General features: G+C 44.2%; 1 protein-coding gene across 1 annotated transcript; it reads left to right on the plus strand.

Moving 5' to 3' along the window:
* Positions 1-1,328: 1,328 nt before the first annotated feature.
* On the plus strand, positions 1,329-10,855 carry B3GNT9 (UDP-GlcNAc:betaGal beta-1,3-N-acetylglucosaminyltransferase 9). The gene is made up of 2 exons (XM_015822959.2): positions 1,329-1,393; positions 9,051-10,855. Exons 1-2 carry the CDS (start codon positions 1,329-1,331, stop codon positions 10,360-10,362), a joined length of 1,377 nt encoding a protein of 458 aa, XP_015678445.2. The 3' UTR covers positions 10,363-10,855.
* Positions 10,856-13,893: the final 3,038 nt, after the last annotated feature.

A 13,893-nucleotide genomic window follows, 5' to 3' on the forward strand; every position in this document is an offset into this window, starting at 1 on the left:
ACTGCTTCTGTTTCGCTAAAATGTTTTGACTAAGACCATTAAAATCTTGTGGTAAAAGACTTATTAACTTCTAGAATCGTATTCATTTTAGTGGTATTTCACTAATATTTAACTGTTTTTTTCATTGGTGCTGTAACATTGTTCTAATTCAGAGCGATTAAAAGGCAACAATATCAATATCCCGGTTGCCTAACAGAGATTTTAATACAGATGTGCTAATATTCAAAATATATTGAATATGCCCATCAACTCATGGACAGAATACAAGGAGGAAAAGAGCACGAAAACAGCGATGTGTCCTCATGGCATAAAAAATAAATTATAATTCTGCTTATAGCTGAACCGCGGAAAAACTCTGGCTTAGAGTAGACCAGAGGTGGGGATCCTTGGCTCTTTTATGACTTGTGGACTTCAACTCCCAGAATTCCTGAGCCAGCATTCCCTAGCTTCTACAAGCATTTCTCGACTTACAACAGTTCATTTAGTGACCGTTGAAAGATACAATGGCACTGAAAAAAGTAATCTCTGGTCGTTTTTCACATTTACGACCATGTAGCATCCCCATGATCCTGTGGTCAAAATTCTGACACTTGGCAACTGGCATGCACTCATGACGGTTGCAGTATCCTGGGGTCTTGTGGTTTCCCCCCTTTTTCCGACCTTCGGACAAGCCAAGTCAATGGGGAAGCCAGATTCACTTAACAACCGAGTTACTAACTTATCAGCTGGAGTGATTCACTTAGTGACGAGAAAGGTCGTAAAATGGGGCAAAACTCACTTCATGACCGTCTCGCTTTGGGGCAGAAATTTTGGGCTCAATTGTCCTAAGTCAAGGACGACCTGTACTAATTTTTAATTTAATTTTCATCCTTTGGACTATTTTGCTGTCCCTTACAGCCCTTCTCATAATACACCTAGTGAGTATCATGGGATTTGTTTCCTTTTTAGCCTTCAGCGTGGAAGCGTTGGTTTTTAAATCAAAATAATGAAACCAGTACTCTGTTCAGCATTAAAAGCGATTTTAACTGAACCATAATCAGGAGGGGCAGGGATCAATTCCTCAAAGTCTTGTCAATTTCACCAACAATTGGCCCATTATAGCTTGCGTCCAATCTCTCCGCTGAAGCCCTGCTTTCACGCTCTTAATAATTTCCCTGTGTGCAAGGAGCAGCATCTACAATATTTTTTTTAAAAAGGAAAAAAATAGCCGAATAGTCTGTCCAGCTTCGGCAAGGCGATCTAGCACAGCGGGTCTGTGTACCGGACGATCCCCATCTGCACGCAGATCCTGCCAAAACGTTTTGCTGCTGCTGCTGGCAAACATCTGTATGGGGCAGGCTACCAAGCACACATCTACGAGCCTTTTGACCCGAAACATCTGCTCGGATGTCACGTGAGCAGGACTGGAGGCCAGCTCAGCTGCCTTGCTTTAGGCAGAGCGGAGATGTTCTTTCATCCGCGCACACGCAGAAAAAGCCGTCCCTGGGAAGAAGCTCTGGACGGGAGTGGGGAGAAAGGGCCTGAAAGAGAGCAAGCCGAGTTTCCCGTGTAATGCTGTTTGGAGAGAAAGCAGATCCTTGGTGAAGAGCCCCCGACGACGGGAAAAGGAGCTCCCTTGCTACAGTTCAGCTATCATCTCCAAGCTATACGTTGAGAGGAATGCCAGAACTAACGCGATCCAGATGTGCCAACTTGGCAACTGTGGGACGGAGCCTTACTGAGCAGAGGCGGACGCTGTGATCGCTGTCGAGGTAAGAGTTGAGGCTTTGCAACCGATTGACAGGATTTGCTCAGACTCTTTGACTGACACATTTGCAAAGGAGAGGGTACTTCTGGGCGGGCTGCTTCCCCCTCGTCTCCCCACCATCGGCAAAGGGGGGTAAAGATGCCGGCCAGCCAAAAATTGCCTTTCCCCTGGCTTGTGTTTTGTGTGTGTGTGTGTGCGAGGGGAGAGAACTGAGCCGATCCTCCAGGGAGTAAAGAGAAAAGGGTTTGTTTTCCAAGCATCTTCCAAATTTTAAGGACACATCTGCCCAAAGGCCCACCCCAAAACAAGCAGACTATCTCCCCTGCACGAGAAGTTGAAGAACTTTGCCTTCCAGGCAGCAGAACTGCAGAATTTTTTTGTCATTCACTCTTAACTTCAGCCTTGCTGAATTACCCTGGAAATTGAGACATGCATGCGTCAATTTAGCTGAAAAAAGATCAAAAGCAGTTGGGGGTTTTTTATGAGCAATATTCTCTGCCACGCTATCTGTTCCCACACCCGTTTTCTGGCCTCTGAAGGAGAGCGATGAGACATAGCCCTGGATTTGTGAAAAGATATCAGATGTAAACCCCATTAAATCAAGGAGAGAAGCGACCTAGAATTAAGGAGGCATTTCCTTACAATGAGAACAATTAACTAACGAAAAACAAATGATCGAGGGTGAGGTGACAGCTGTCTTCCAATACTGGAGGGGCTTGTGATGGGGAAGAGTGGGGCTGACATATTCTCCAAAACACCTGAAGGCAGGACAAGTAGTAATGGATGGAAGCTTGTCAGAGAGAGAGAGACAGACAGACAGACAGCCTAGAACTAAGGAGAAATTTCCTGGGAGTGAGAACAATTAACCAGTGGAACAAACCGCCTTCAAAAGTTGTGGGTGCTCCATCACTGGAGGCTTTTAAGAAGGGACTGGACAGCCACTTGTCTGAAACATTATAAGGTCTCCTGCTTGAGCAGGGGCTTGGACTAGATGACCTCCGTGGTCCCTTTCGACTCTGTTATTCTGTTAAATTTTCAAGAAAGCCAGCTCTGGGTTGAGCTGCTGCCAGGGAGAATAGAGTTAGGCAGGCCCTTGGACTGCATTTTAATTCAAAGTTCAGGTAATCCTTGACTTACCACATTCCTTCATCGGGTATTCAATGCTACTATTTAACTATTAAATTAAATAGCCAGCATGTATTTACAATGGTCGCAGCATCCTGGGGTCACGTGACTGCCATTTGCAACCTTCCCAGCTGTGAAAAACAGTCGTAAGTCACTATTTTCAGTGCTGTTGTGACTTTGAACGCTCACTAAATGAACTGTTGTAAGTCGAGGACTATCTGTATTTGACTTAGGTTTCTGGGTTTGGGCGTTAATTGAACCAAACATTAACCAATACAGCCTTCCGGGTTTGCCGAAGGCGCTAACAAACTACGATGTGAGTGCAACTCACCAGGTCTTTAACAAGCTGGCTTGAGAGTTTTATGCCCACGGAGCCCCTGAAGAAGGGCCAAGCCTTTTGCCCCGAGAAATAAGGGGATATTGGGGGGGGGGTCTCTTTGAAGAGAATAAGCACGTTTTAACTTTTTTCTGGGTTGGATCCCTATGTTTCAAAGGTCAAAAGTCTGGTGCAGAATTTAAACAACACTCCCTCCCTCTTTTCGTAATGTACAGAGAAGCTGTAGAGACCATTGGCTTGGCATAGCATTTCAGGAATGTTGAAAAAGAAAATAGCCAGGCCCTTAAATGGCTAGAAGGTGTTTTTTTCCCCCCAACCTATCTTACTTTTTTGGGGGGGGGCTGGTAAATAGGGAACGGCAGTAAATCAGTCTGTGTCTGAAGTGGCATTCTTTGCACTGCGTTTCTTCCCCACCACCGAGGTAGCAAACAAAATGGCATCTCTTAAACATGCACAGTCAGCAGAATCTGGCTCCTTCCCAAGCAAAACATCAGAAGGAATTTGCTTTGTTAGGCTAAACATGGAGAAACAAACAATAGACTCAAGCCTCAGAGCCAAGGACCTCTGACCTGAATCTCCAGCTTGAGGGAACCGTCTCCGTTGCACTGGTGGCCACCGAGCCCTGGTCACAGAGGACAATCCTCCATTGCAAGGCTGCCTCGGTCACCCTTGGGCTGATGCTAGCCAGCTTTGGAATTTCAAAAGCGTGTAGCCACAATCATTAGTCAAAAGATGTCTGCGCAACATGGTCAGGAGAGAAAGGAAGAAACAAGGTGCAAAGACGAACCACGTGGCACACCCTGTCATACATCAAAAACACTTCGGAAGCAGCAGAACGCAGCTTCCGGGGTCTGCAAGTGGGCATCGCACACCGCCCAGGGGTGTGATGACCCAGGGCACGGCACAGAGAAAATGCAGTCAGCTGGCAATTCAAACCGCCCTTCTGATTGCTCCAAATTTCCCCCAAATGCTCCCACGTTTCTGGCAAGCCCCAGAAGAAAGTAAGACACACACACCTTCAGCTGCCTCTGTTTCACATACAGTCAGATTAGAAGAGTAATTTACTCAAGGCCACGTAGATAACAAGGGATGAAACATAATATCCAAAATCTAACCAGTCTGTGGAAACACAAGCTTGCCTGAGCAGTTTCAGAAGAGAAGCCAAAATACAATCCGAGGTCTTTGAACACCAAATCAAGTTTGTCAGCCAGTCCAATGGTCAGAGTTTCAGGGTTTCCAAGCAGAAATCACAACACAGAACAAGAGATCAGCAACAACACACAAAACTCCAAGGAATCAGGGTTTCTTCCCGACAAATGCCTCTCCCAATAGCGTCTCCTTAAATCTGGTCTCCAGGTGTGCCTTGTGGAGAGAGGCAGGATGCTCTCCTTCTGAGTAGTTAAGCCTCCCTGCGTTGTTCCCCCCTTCTCTCCACTCTCCGTGCTCTAGGATCAGGGGGGGTGGCCCTTGCTCATCGCCTGAACTCTGCCTCTCCTGTTCCTCCTGTCCCACTCCTGAAGGGCCCTGGCCTGCCTCGGCCTGCTCTTCCCCACATTCCTCTGAAGCCACAGACACCCCTCCCTCGACCTCCATAGGGTCCCATTCCAGCTCATTTTCCTCTGCAGATTCAGGCTCTAACGGAGGGATGACAGGGGTTACCATACGAGGACAAATTATGCACTGTAAAGATCACTTGGAGCTGGGAGATACTTCTAATGTAATCTACCGGATCCCCTGCATGAATTGCCCCTGTGACTATATAGGACAGATGGGGAGGAAGCTAACCACCAGATTGCAAGAACACAAGCGAGCGGTCAGACGAGGAAACCTGAAGTCATTGGTAGCCTCACATTGCAACGAACAAGGGCACCCATTCAATTTTGCAGCTACCAAGATTGTTGGACGAGCAGGCACAAAAACAGCCAGGGAAGTGAAGACTGGGAAACTGGCTCCTCCTCAGTCAACGGGAATGCTGATTTACTCCCAGCCTGTCATGTACCTAGAAGGCAAAGGCTTGGCAGCACAAGGAAACAGCCAACGACTTAATAGCCAGCCACCCACACACACACCAATCTACATCTAAAAAGATACACACAACAGGCACCATATAAATACCACACACAGAACAGCCCAAAGTACACAAAAGAAATTCCTTCCGCCTGAAAGCTCAGAAGACAAAGCCTCTGATCCCAGTGACCGACCCAGATTGGGTCTTTCCTAACTTTGTGGTTCAGCTCCTGTGGCAGCTTTAGTTTTTATGCAGGGTTTTTTTGGTTTTTGTTTTGCTATTTGTGGGTATCGTCTTGGAAGCTATTATGTTTGGAAACTCAAGGCAGAATTCCAATGGAAGACATTCGGAACCGGTCTGGCTCTCTTCTCCCTTCATTAGTGAGCTTTGTGTCACGCATCCTTCCCACGTTGATTGAAAACAGCCAGAAAATGGGGGAAGGGGCACAGATTGTTTTTCAAACTCTGCATGAACTTGGCTTCCTGTTTTGCATAATCAGCCCAGATCCAGATCACTTTAAAAGTTGCATCAGATGCTCGCCGGGCCATTCAGCCATATGCTAGATGAGCTGTCCCTTCCTTGATTATTTTAGTATGTGACATGAAACGTTAGCCTCCCTTTCTTCATTCTTGTCCTTTTAAAAAGGAAAAAAAAAGGCTTTTGGGGAAGGGGCCCATTGCAAAATGTGTTGGAGAACATTCCGAGGGCTAATCTGGCTTCCCCTGCAGCACTCATCAGATTTGCAGATGACACCAAGCTGGCAGGAATAGCCAACACCCCAGATGATAGGCTCAGGATCCAAATGGATCCCAACAGACTTGAACACTAGGCCCTATCGAACAAAATGAAATTCGATGGGGGGAAAAAGTAAATGAAATTCGATGGGGGGAAAAAGTAAAGGTTTTACACTTAGGCAGGAAAAAGCAATTGTACAGGTACAGATCAGGTGAAACATGACTCAAAAGCAACAAGAGGGATCTTAGAGTCTTAGTAGACAGTCACTTAAGTATGAGCCAGCAGGGTGCAACAGCAGCCAAAAAAGTTAATGCAATCCAGTTTTGGTCACCACATTATAAAAAAAGATATTGAGAGGTTGGAAAGAGTGCAGAGAAGAGTAACTAAGATGATTAAAGGCCTGGAGACTAAAACAGATGAAGAACAGTTGCAGGAATTGGGTATAGCTAGTCTAGAGAAAAGAAGGACCAGGGGTGACATGATAGCAGTATTCCAGTATTTGAGGGGCTGGCACAGAGAAGAGGGGGTCCAATTATTCTCCAAAGCACCTGAAGGCAGGACAAGAAACAATGGATGAAAACTAATCAAGGAGAGAAACAACCTAGAAATGAGAAATTTCCTGACAATGAGAACAATTGAATCAGTGAAATGATTTACCTCCAGAACTTGTGGATGCTTCATCCCATTTAACAAGAGACTGGACAGCTACTTGTCTGGAATAGTATAGGGTCTCCTGCTTGACTAGGGAGTTGGACTAGAAGACCTCCAAGGTCCCTTCCAACTCTGCTATTTTGTTATAGTTTAGCATCAGGATTCAACCAAATCTACGATGAATCAAGAAAATTGTTCCTGAGTTGCTTTCCTAGCAAGATTTCCAGTTAGAAATGTCTTCTCTTTCTATTTGTTGGCCTCTGTTCCGATACTTTAAAGGTGGTCCTGGCCGTGGGAGAGACGTTGTTGCTGACAGTACTAGGGGTTGGCCTCTTTTCTATTGTCTCTGAGATACTAGCCAGCAAAATCTGTTAAATCATGGAAACATTGGAGCGTTTTCTCACAAAAATGGGTTCCAAGGCCTGCGTTTATTGACTTAGGCCGCAAAGAGAGCCAAGACTCACATCCAAAGTTGTCATTTGTATCCTGAACCTTAGGTCAAGCCAGCTCCACATTGAAATCCTCACTTAAATCCAGGATTCAACATTACTGGGCCTTGCTATCAGCTGAACGAATCTTGTACCGTGCATTAAATTCTCTGCCCGGACTGGAAAAAGAGATACGATCATATTCAGAATAGTTTTCTTTCGTAAAACAGCACAGCGTGTATAGGTCAAGAGAGTGGTTGAGTCCAAAGGGGGGGGGTCTCAGTTTGTTGGGTGGACTCAGAAGATACCACAGAAATGAGCAAGTCAAGTTTTTACATGTCCTCTAAAAATCAAGGCACTAAGTCATGCTTGACTTTGGTAATCTCAAATTCAAGATCACACTGGGAAAAAGGCATCCAGTTTTTGGTCATCACAATGTAAAAAAGATGTTGAGACTCTGGAAAGAGTGCAGAGAAAAGCAGCAAAGATGATCAGGGGACTGGAGGCTAAAACATTTGAAAAAGGGTTGAAGGAATTGGGTATGTCTGGTCTAGATAAAAGAAGGACCAGGGTGATATGATAGCAGCCTTCCAGTATTTGAGAGGCTGCCACAAGGAGGAGAGAGTCAACCTACTTCTCCAAAGCAGAAGGCAGGACAAGAAACAATAGATGGAAACTAATCAAGGAGAGAAGCAACCTGGAATTAAGAGAAACTTCCTGACAGTGATAACAATTAAGCAGTGGAATGGCTTGTCTTCAGAAGGGGTCTGTGCTCCATCCTTGGAAGCTTTTAAGAAGAGACTGCATAGTCAGTTGCCTTGAATGGGTACTAACTTTCATAGTTTTAACTCCAACTTAACTTCTGTGGACCTCAACCAACATTTAAGAAGTCCCAAAGGGGATATGTGCATAAGTGCACTCACGTGCTTATTGTCCCCGTCACATTTTAGTTTTTTCATTTTGCTTATTTGAATTTGCCATTTTTGTTTGATGAATAATTTTTTAAAAATAAAGGAAAATGATATAGGGTCTCTTTCTTGAGCAGGGGGTTGGACTAGAACCTCCAAGATGTCCCTTCCGTTATTCATCCATGTTGTTTTCTTGACATTGATAATTAATTTGCATTTCTGTAGGATGTTCTTTGACTTCCATTTGACCCTGTAGCTCTATGGCTGCCATCCAAATATTAACCAGGTCTAAACTTACTTAGATTTTGAGATCAACTACCTGTTGCCACTTTCCTAGGAGTGTACCACATACTTTATGAAAAGAGGAAGGATGTGGGCACTTAAGAGTTAGGCTGCAGAAATCTAGCCAAGCAACAGAGGGTAGCAAAGAGAGAATAAATCTGCAATCCTTGGCTGCCCCCTAGTCCAGGGGTAGGCAACCTTGGCTCTTTTATGACTCGAGGACTTCAACTCCCAGAATTCCTGAGCCAGCTGAGTCATAAAAGAGCCGAGGTTGCCTACCCCTGCCCTAGTCATTGTTCAGCATCTTGCATTCCTGAACTGATAATTTAAATTTAAAACTGAGTTCTGTTGAGTATGCCAGAAACCACAAAGAAAAAGAAAAGAAGCAAGGCCAGAATAAAATTTTATTTATTGTTTTCCTAAAGTGTCTCCAGTTTCGAAAAGCCCTAAGCAAAACCTTGATCAAATTTAAATTATATTTATTTTGGTAAATTGACACAATTATTCAACAGCTGGCAAGTCGTTATTTCCCCCTTTTCTGTCACATTAAAAATGACAATTTGGCACAGAATAGCCCTAAAGGATCCGGAATTAAAATCTATGCAGGAGAAAAAACCAACAACACCCTACCTTCTTCCAATTTTATTATATGGCTACACCACTTTTTTAAAAAAACAAAACACTGGTTTTGAAAAAACAAAACAAAAACATGGTAGCAGGAACATCCTCCATGAACTGGTTAATATCCCTGTTCCGAGTGGAGGACATTTTCGAGATTCTGAATGACGTTGCAAATCTTGTACTAACCTACAGTGGTCTGTATTTGCAGATGGACCTCGCCAGCAAAGTTTTCCCCTAGGACTACGTCGGATATTTCTTTGAAATTCCTGGAAATGATGAGAGTTCAACTCAAGAGCGATGCCATCTGTACACTTTGTCTGGTGGTAGCCCTTTTCACCATGCTCTATTCCCAACTGGGCCACACGTCCCACAGAGAAGAACAAGTAGAAGTCCAGAAGAAGACTTCAACTGCAGCTCACAGGGATTCCCGCGTTCCTGTTTTCCGGAAAGAGCCGACTGCGCAGAGTTACGCATCGGAGCCTAAAATTATCTCGCCTATGAAAGATGCCAAGTTGGAAACGCAGGAAGACCCCGTCACCAATCCAGCCCCTCTGACTCGTTCCGCCTTTGATTTTAGACTTTACCTAAGGAATAAGGACAACAGGAAATTCAACCTTCTCATTAATCAGCCGAAGAAGTGCACGAGAAGCTCAGAAAGGCCCTTTTTGCTCATTGCCATAAAATCGCTGGTTGAGGAGTTTGACCACCGTGAGATTGTACGCAGGACATGGGGGAGAGAAGGCCTGGTCAACGGGATGCAGGTCCAAAGAGTTTTTCTCCTAGGAGTTCCCAAGAACAAGACGGCACTGCCCACGTGGGAAACCCTGGTCCAGCAAGAGAGCCAGCTGTATCGGGACATTTTACTCTGGGACTTTCTGGATACCTTTTTCAACTTGACCTTGAAAGAGATCCATTTCCTCAGCTGGGCTGATGAGTTTTGTTCCAGGACCAAGTTCATATTCAAAGGTGATGCTGATGTTTTTGTCAACATGGAAAACATCGTCAACTTCCTGGCAAGCTGCAATCCTTCCGAGGACCTCTTTGTTGGGGACATCATCTACAATGCACAACCCATCCGAATCCAAAAAAGCAAGTATTATATTCCAGAAACAATGTACGGGCTAGGTATGTACCCAGCCTATGCCGGGGGTGGTGGGTTCTTGTTGTCCATCAGCACCTTGAAGAAGCTTGCTCAAGCTTGCACCCAAGTGGAACTCTTCCCAATTGACGACGTCTTTTTGGGCATGTGCTTGCAACGGATCAACCTGAAGCCCGTCTTGCACGAAGGGTTCAAGACTTTTGGAATACCCAAACCTTCAGCAGCTCCCAACCTGCAGACTTTTGATCCTTGTTTCTACAAAGATCTCATGGTAGTCCACGGGCTGAAGATAGCTGAAATCTGGCTAATGTGGAATCTCCTCCACAACCCACGCCTCTCTTGCACCCAAAACAAGCAGATAAGGAAAGCTTTCCGATGGAAGAAGAAAATTAAAGACACTGCCAAAAATTATGCTGCCTGAGGATTGGCGGACACCATGGCTGGGCTCATGCAAGGAGGCTGAATTATCCTTTTTTCGGGGTCCACCCAATACACTGAACCAGAAACCAAGCAGAAACCATGTGCTAACCCACAAACCAGTTAACCAAGATTAACTCTAATCAAGCTTATCATGTTGCACGAAGGCAGATGTTAGGTCTTCAACTGACCAGTTCAGTTCTGTTGAAGGTGATCTTGAGGGCTGGTGTAGCTTTCATAGGGTGAGACAGTTGAAATGCAACCATCTTAGTTCATCTTTTATAGCCAAGGCCAGACACGAAACCACCTAGTAATATGAATTCACCCGTGCGATTCTTCCCCGAGTAGTTTTCTTAATAAGAAGTCCTTCTGGTGACTCTTAAAGGCACGGCCATCTTAAGAGAATGATCACAAACTGCGCTTGTTTGGTCATTTTTTTTACCCAACACACTGGCTAGTTTTATGTCCAATGGGCCTGCTGTTGCTGTACAGGCAGTCCTCGACGTATGTCCACAATTAAGCCCAATGTTTCTGTTGCTAAGGGAGACGTTTGTCAAGTTGAGTTTTGTCCCGTTTTATGAACTTTCTTGCCACAGCTTTAACTCAATCACGGCAGTTGTGGAGTTAGTAACACGGTTGTTAAATGAATCTGGCTTCCCCATTGACTTTGCTTGTCAGAAGGTCTCAAAAGGAGATTACGTGACCCTAAACGAATGCTTGTAAATCAAGGATTGCCTGTAGAGGGAACACACGAGCTTACAGAATGTATTAAAGTAATCCTGGCCTTAAAGAAATTTACCTTTGAGCACTGTGCAAATATTACTCACCCTAATCTAGGATTCTAAGAAAGGCTGCGTGCCAAAGAATGGAGGCCTTTGAACTCTGGTGCTGGAGAAGACTCCTGCGAGTCCCCTGGACTGGAAGGCGATCAAACCGGTTCAGTCCTAGAGGAGATCAACCCTGACTGCTCCTTAGAAGGCCAGATCCTGAAGTTGAAACTCAAGTACTTTGGCCACCTAATGAGAAGGAAGGACTAACTGAAGAGGAGCCTAATGCTGGGAAAGATGGAGGGCAAGAGAAGAAGGGGACGACAGAGAATGAGGTGGCTGGATGGGGTCCCTGAAGCAGGAGGCCTGAGCTTCAATGGACTCCAGAAGATGGTAGAGGACAGGAAGGCCTGGAGGAACGTGGTCCATGGGGTCGCGATGGGTCGGACATGACTTCGCAATTAACAACAACAACAATCTAGGATTCATCACCTCTGCAGGTTCTAGACGGGAAGATAAATCAAAGACCGACTCATTGATTGCAAAGTACATATACTCAGCCACCGTAACTAAACACAGCAACTGGGTCTTGTTTATTTTGTCCTTTGAATGTACATGCTAGATGTTAACGCATTTCAGAGAATTTACAGGGGAATTATGAAAACAGAAATTCATGAGATAAAAGAAAAGGAAATTTCTCAGCAAGCAACTGTCCAAGGAAAAACAAGAGTTGGAGAAACATTTAAGAATAAAGGTAAACCCTAAACCATTTTTTCCTGTTAGCCCAATGGGGCTTCCTTGATTGATTGATTTATTAGTCCAACAGTGTGTAGAGGACTGAATGACAAAAAGGAGGGACACAAACACACACACTCACACACACACTCACAAATTTACAGCAAACCCAGACAACATTTATCCTGCTACAGGTCCAGGATGGATAACTTTTTTTAACACTCTGAAATTCCCTATTCCTCATTTGTGGATAAATTTATACACGCTTTCGCTGTACACAGAATTAAAATTACAAAATGTTTTTTTTTTCTTTTTGTATTTACAAAAATCTGTATTTACACACAGTTTTAAAACTCACAAAAATCATCTATAATTTATATCACAAGTTGCTACACCAAAATATTAAAAAAATGAGATAAAATTATAAACCTCTCTCTGTGCGGTTTTTTTTTTTTAATTCTCTTGGCTGTTGTAAAAAGGGTTGCGATCGAAAGAAAAGCAAGACCATTTATTATTTACTTTTTTTTAGACAAAAAGCAGCAAAAGAATCACATGCGTTCCCTTAAAATCTTCTTGAAATAACAAGTGTTAAATAACTTTAACTAGACGTCACTCAATTATTATTTTTTCCCTGCCACAGATGGAGGATGTGGACCTGCCCAACACTGATCTCTTTTCCTATCTATGTCTATCTATACACGTAGAAATGTTGAAACTAGATTAAGGATCTCTTTGGCTAAAATTTTGGCATTAAATTAAAAAAAAAAAGCAGAGGCAGTCCTCATTCTGCAGTGCTACAAGTTAAGACAACCCAGAAATTTCTCCTCCTGGATTGGTGCTCCTCAAAAAGTCCTCGGGAAAATTCCTGTGCATTTAAGGCGACATGTTTTCCATTTCATCTCAGCAGGATATATGTGAGAGAGAAAAAGGAATCTGGTATGAACAGCGCTAATTTCCCCGCTAAACTTGTTTACGAGACAAGGAGCAGAAAATCAGACTTTCCAATCAGATCCATGTCACATTGAGGACAGTTAAGGTAGCCGCATCCCTCTTCGGAGAATGCATATTATTTATCTGTTTTGCATACAGAAGGAAAAAAAAATTATATCCGAACTCTTCCTAAAAGCATAATTCGTAGGAATCATCTAACTCGAGTTTTGTTTCTCCTCTCCAACCCCGGAAAGTGGGGTTTAGTTCACCCAACGTGGCAGGAGACAAAATTGCTTCATTGCGTCAAGTAAGCATTAGTGCAGAAAAAAATTGCATCGGATTCTCTTCCACTGTTTTAGGTGTGGCAAACACTTATCCCAGCCTCCACTCACGCCCACCACTTGGTAAAGATCTGATCAAGTAATTAAAGTGTATGCAGTGCAAATATATACACACATATATATGACCACCAAGTCTTTAGGTTGCTTTGTGCCTCGTTTCCAACATCCAATGACTGAAATTATGGGCTTGTCTCTTCCTGCGAGCCGAGCCTGGTGTGACATCCCAAGCTACCGAAATACCCATGTACTTTTTTTAATATATATATATATACACACACACACCTATACAGGAGCTCTGTGTGAGTCTGTATCCACCCATATTCTTGTCTTATTCCTTCCCCCCCCCCTCCCCAGAAGCAAAATAAAACACAGGAACGCGACTCTGAATACGTGGAACGCAAACACAGATGGGAAAGAAAGGGGGGAAAAATACATATACATATATCTATCTATCTATATATAAAGAAACCTGCTTCCAGATGCCCAAGGCTGAGAAACTTGTGCTTCTAAGTTGTGGAGTTCTTGCGGAAGCTCTTCCACCATCCAACTCTGCATTTATGCCGCATCTTCCGAGGCCAAGCGAGAAGAGAGGATTAATGGTAGTGCTGCCTAGTTGTGTGTGTGTGTGTGTGTGTGTGTTATGTGCCTCTGCCACTGGCTCCAAGTCCTGCAAGGTTCAGCTCCAGAGGATTTCCGGTCTCTGCCATCCACAGAGAGCGCGGGCCAAGCTTTCTTGTACACACACACACACACACTCTCTCT

The sequence above is a fragment of the Protobothrops mucrosquamatus genome, unplaced genomic scaffold (genome assembly GCF_001527695.2).
Source record: "Protobothrops mucrosquamatus isolate PMUCROS unplaced genomic scaffold, P.Mucros_1.0 scaffold1729, whole genome shotgun sequence".
NCBI lineage: Eukaryota > Metazoa > Chordata > Lepidosauria > Squamata > Viperidae > Protobothrops > Protobothrops mucrosquamatus.

Excerpts from the sequence above, each read along its gene's own strand:
- B3GNT9 (XM_015822959.2), top strand. The coding sequence starts at position 1,329 with ATGGGGCAGGCTACCAAGCACACATCTACGAGCCTTTTGACCCGAAAC. Across the intron at positions 1,394-9,050 it reads AACATCTGCTCGGATGTCAC|ATGGACCTCGCCAGCAAAGT; the intron begins GTGAGCAGGACT and ends CTGTATTTGCAG.